At 41.1% G+C, this 4696-nt stretch overlaps 1 protein-coding gene across 2 annotated transcripts; it reads right to left on the bottom strand.

Moving 5' to 3' along the window:
- Nucleotides 1-777: 777 nt before the first annotated feature.
- LOC117787220 (vacuolar protein sorting-associated protein 4A) lies at nt 778-3799 on the bottom strand. Of its 2 annotated transcripts, none has more exons than XM_034625690.1 (5): nt 3582-3799; nt 3002-3178; nt 2045-2906; nt 1720-1948; nt 778-1649 (listed from the first exon to the last, which is right to left on the bottom strand). In XM_034625690.1, exons 2-5 carry the CDS (start codon nt 3135-3137, stop codon nt 1548-1550), a joined length of 1329 nt encoding a protein of 442 aa, XP_034481581.1. In that variant the 5' UTR covers nt 3138-3178; nt 3582-3799; the 3' UTR covers nt 778-1547. The 2 variants fall into 2 exon arrangements, with proteins under 2 accessions (XP_034481581.1, XP_034481589.1); XM_034625698.1 differs by having other exon boundaries at nt 3002-3153.
- Between the last annotated feature and the right edge of the window lie 897 nt (nt 3800-4696).

Here is a 4696-nt window from a genome sequence, read left to right as displayed (position 1 = left end):
TGCAATTCCTGTCAAATATATCCGAATAAATACCCTATATGCACAAAATATCATTAAACCGAGTTTCAATAAACTCAATTAAGAAAATATATCAGTTAAAATACAAAAACGGTTTAAATGTAATATTTGTAAAAAAAAAAAATACTAATGGAAAGATTCTAAGAAAGTCTTAAAACAAGTGCAAAATAGCTAGAAATGAGCATAATAATTAGTTATACTCAAATTCGTATATTATTCAAGAAAAACTCCACTTAACATTTTAAGACTGTAGCTATTTTTTTCCGTTATTCTTTAGCTATCCGCCCGCATTTCAAAGAAACTGTAAATGTAATATTTGTTAAAAAAAAGTACTTATGGAAAGATTCTAAGCAAGTATTAAAACAAGTTCAAAATAGCTAGAAATGAGCAAAATAATTAGTTATACTCAAATTCGTATATTATTCAAGACCAAGAACATAAAAAAAACGGCGATAACGACTTAAGCGGGAAAACTCCACTTAACATTTTAAGAATGTAGCTATTTTTTCCGTTATTCTTTAGCAACCCGCCCGCATTTCAAAGAAACTGTGATTTTATGTTTTGATAATGGATAAATTGAAATCACAATAAGTTCATAATAATTTTATTTAACAATTGTAATTTTTTTTGTGAAGCCAAATGTAGGAAAACTTTATGACCATTCGGGACTTGCTTTTAACTTGAAAGTTCCAATTGATGCACAATTAGCAGGGCATCTGATAGTCGTGCTATGGTTACAAGCAGCTTGCACATACGAGATTTTAAATTTAATATCGTTTATTTTGTATTTTTCGATAGTTTACAATTAAAATTAGATTGGTTTGCTGGTTGGCTAACTGGCTACTTGGCCAACTGGCTATTTTACCTGTCTCAACTGTCCGTCCGTCCGTTCGTCTCTCTGTCTGTTGGTCTGTCTGGCTGACTGTCCGGCGAATGCGCAGGCAGGTGTTCCAGGAGTGAAGGCAGTCGAATGTGGCGCCCACTTGCATATTACACACAGATACACACACACACTCGCACGCACACACGCACACACACTCGCATGGACACATTTGAAGTGTATAACATTCAGCTTCATTTCGGATTTACGACTTAACATTACGAGTATAAAAAAATACATCAACTTCTTTAACAATTTCTCATTTTTGCCATTGCAACAGCAGCTGCAGCAACATCTCTGTGTGATGGAGAGGGGCGGGGGGCGGTGAGGGGTGCGTATCTGTGGTGCAACTGGAGCAGCATTCGACAAAACATGAATTACAATTTAAGCAATAATATATACTATCATCATACATTCTCATATATCGAAAAAGACCCGAACAAAAATACAAGAGATACAATTAATTTGTAAACTATATCAAGATCGGATTGTAAATCCAATATAGTTGTTGTTTCGATTAATGCAATAGGCAACAATTAGAATTAGCTGATGGTGCTGCTTGTTTGGTTGTTTGTTTGTTGGGTTGTTGGATTGTTGGCGGTGGCGGTGACGATGTTGGTGACGATGGTGGTTGGCATTGACCTGGCTCCTAACCCTCCTGACCAAAGTCCTCTGTGAATTTGCGCAGCTTTATTAAATCGTCGTCGTTGACAGTCGGTTTCGTGCGTGACAAGGATTTCAACATGTCGCGCTGCAATTGTTATAAATGAAAGTAGTTGAGCTTGGAGGGGAAAACGGGATGCAGTTGCTCCTGAACTTACCATAGTTACAGGCGGTTCGAATAGCTTATCGCTGGGCACATCCATCCAGTTCATCTCGACGGCACCGGAATCGCCCGGCGAGCAAGGCACCAGCAGATCATCGACAGTCTCATCCTTATTGTTTGGACATGGTCCAGAGACGCGCTTGAAGTGCGTGGCAGTTTGCACCTTGCGAACAGGTTCCATTAACGCATCGCGCACCACAATCGATATATCGGCGCCAGAGTAACTAAGGAAAGAGAGAGAGCGATAGAGTATGAGATGTAGGTGCCGCCTCGATTAGAAAAGGACAGAGAGACAGAGAAAGAGTGAGAGAGGGACTTACCCATCGGTCTTTCCGGCCAACTCCTTGAGATCCTGCTCGGTCAGCACGTGCGTGGTGTTGCCCAAATGGATTTTGAACATGACAAGGCGCGCATTCGCTTCCGGCAGCGGAATGTAGATGCGCTTCTCGAAACGCCGGCGAATGGCGGAGTCGAGGACCCAGGGTATATTGGTGGCACCCAGGACGAGTATGCCATCGGTGTCGTTGCCCACGCCCTGCATCTGCACCAGAAACTCGGTCTTGATGCGACGCACACTGTCGTTCTCATTGTCCGAACGGGCGGAGCACATGGAATCGATTTCGTCAATGAATATAATCGATGGCTTGTGCTGGCGTGCCAGCTCGAAGAGATTCTTCACCAGCTTCTCGGACTCGCCCAGCCATTTGGACATCAGATCGGAGCTAGACACTGAAAAGAATGTGGATCGATTCGCCTCGGTGGCGACAGCTTTGGCCAGATACGATTTGCCCGTACCGGGCGGGCCAAACAGCAATATTCCCTTCCAGGGTATGCGTTTGCCGGTAAACAGCTGTGGAAACTTGATGGGCAAGATGACGGCTTCCTTGAGCGCCTCCTTGGCGGCATCGAGACCAGCAACATCGGACCACTGGACATGCGGCTTCTCAATGACAATGGCACCCTCCAGTTTGCTTTGCAGTTTCTTTTTCTCTGGATCGTCGCCGTCATCGTCATCGCTGTCGCTCTTTTTGTCCTTGTCGTCCTTGGAGCTGTTCTCGCCGCCCTCCTTAATGGGTTTCTTCTTGCCCTTCTTTAGATATTCCTTGAGCTTCTCGGCTCTATCCAAGTATTGTAAACATTTCGCTCGAATAGAATCCTTTGCCTTCTCGCCCTGCGCCTCATCTAGAGATGGAGATGGAGACGGACACACAGAGAGAGAGCGAGAGAGAGACATAAATTAACAACTAGTTCTCTTTTTGGGGAGGGGCGTTACTCACATTTGATGGTATGGAGGAAATACTCGACTCCGTGCTCGTAGAGACGCAACGCCTCCGCATAGTTCTTATTGCGATCCTCCTCGGTGGCTTTGGTCACCAAATCGATGGCCTTCTGCAATGTGGTGCCGGCTGCCATGGATGTGGATCTGGATGTGTTGTGGTTGCTTTCCCTCTAAGCTATATAATATAATTAAACAACAATTAACAATTATATTAATAAGTCACAAATGGCGAGTGACGTCACACACAGACAGAGAGCAAGAGCGACAGAGAGAGAGAGAGAGATGTGGACCACTATTTGCTTATCGATTTTTATCATCGATCAACAATATGAAAATAAATTCACAAAGTTGTTAACAAAAGATTCGAGCGAGACAAACAATATTTGTGAATCCTTCTCACGCACTTTGACGAAAAATTCAAGTCGAATTTTTATGTATGACTAACCAGCACCAACACCAACAACACTAACAGTGACAAAAACAACAAAGTGCATGTCGCACACACACACACAAGCATATATCACAATCCAGCAGCGATGCGAGTGTTTGGTTTATTGTGTTTGTTGCGCATTACTCACAAGTTTGCCTGATGTTCTTTTCTAATTATTCCTTTATGCCACTTCTTGTATGCTGTCGTTCTTTTTTACCGCTTTCGTTTGTTATATTCCTTCTGTATGCGCAATTCCAACAAAAACAATAAATAAAGAATCGTGGAATTTCAGAGCGGTCGGTAATGAAGTCGAACGTCGTCTATCGATATCAAGCAGTGCTGCCAGCTTTTGTGAGGGCTGCCCATCCAGTAAAAATTTCCGATCCGGCTCGATTTAAAAACAAATAAGTAAATTGTACAAAAAATGTCTTCTGTATTTTGGTACCTCTTACCCTTTTTTTTTTTGTTTTAGCTCGAATTTTTAAAATTTTAGCAAAATTTTTGTTTGAATTTTTTCGATTTTATTCTTTTTTTAGAATTAAATTTTCATACTTCTCTCCCCGAAGGCTGACCTACTTCAAACCTTCATTAAAAATGTTACCTGAATTTTATCTAATTTCCAATTTAAAGTTTTTTATCAAATTTGTTCTATTTTTATTGAGTATTTTGCATTATTAAATTTGCAATTTTTTTTTATCAGTGCTGGCAGTGCTGGGCCGGCCCAGCTGATTCACAAATGTAGTAGCAGTGCTGCCAGCTCGTTCTAATAGTCAAGTCGCTTCAAAAACAGGTGTGGCAGCCTTGGTTTCCAAAAAAGTTCCATTACCATATTTTGATACAATTTTTTTTTTCTTTAATATCTCCAATTTTGATATTAGAACTTTTATCAGAATTTTCGGATCTTCGATTTAAAATTAAATTATACAACATTATCCCCATGGGGGTGACGAGCTTCTTAAATGCATTAAAGTGAACTACAATAAAATGCACGTTTGAGCTGCGCGCCGAGGTTATATATTGATCTGGAGCTAAACAAAGTGCACAAAACGGTGTGGCAGCCTTGGTTACAGTAAATGACGACGCAAGTCTGACGCCGTTAACGCAAACTCTGTTAACACGCTGTTATCGTGCAATGTAACTGTTAACGCAATTATGAGCAGATAAGTTGCGCCCTCTACCGGATTTATTGTTAACTAGATGCACTTTTGTCTGCTTTCAATTGGCGCAATATTTGAAATCAAGCTGACAATACTTTGATTTTCA

Source organism: Drosophila innubila, chromosome X, assembly GCF_004354385.1.
Source record: "Drosophila innubila isolate TH190305 chromosome X, UK_Dinn_1.0, whole genome shotgun sequence".
Taxonomy (NCBI): domain Eukaryota; kingdom Metazoa; phylum Arthropoda; class Insecta; order Diptera; family Drosophilidae; genus Drosophila; species Drosophila innubila.
The sequence above is the reverse complement of the archived record's forward strand: the minus strand, read 5'-3'. Positions and strand labels throughout refer to the sequence as shown.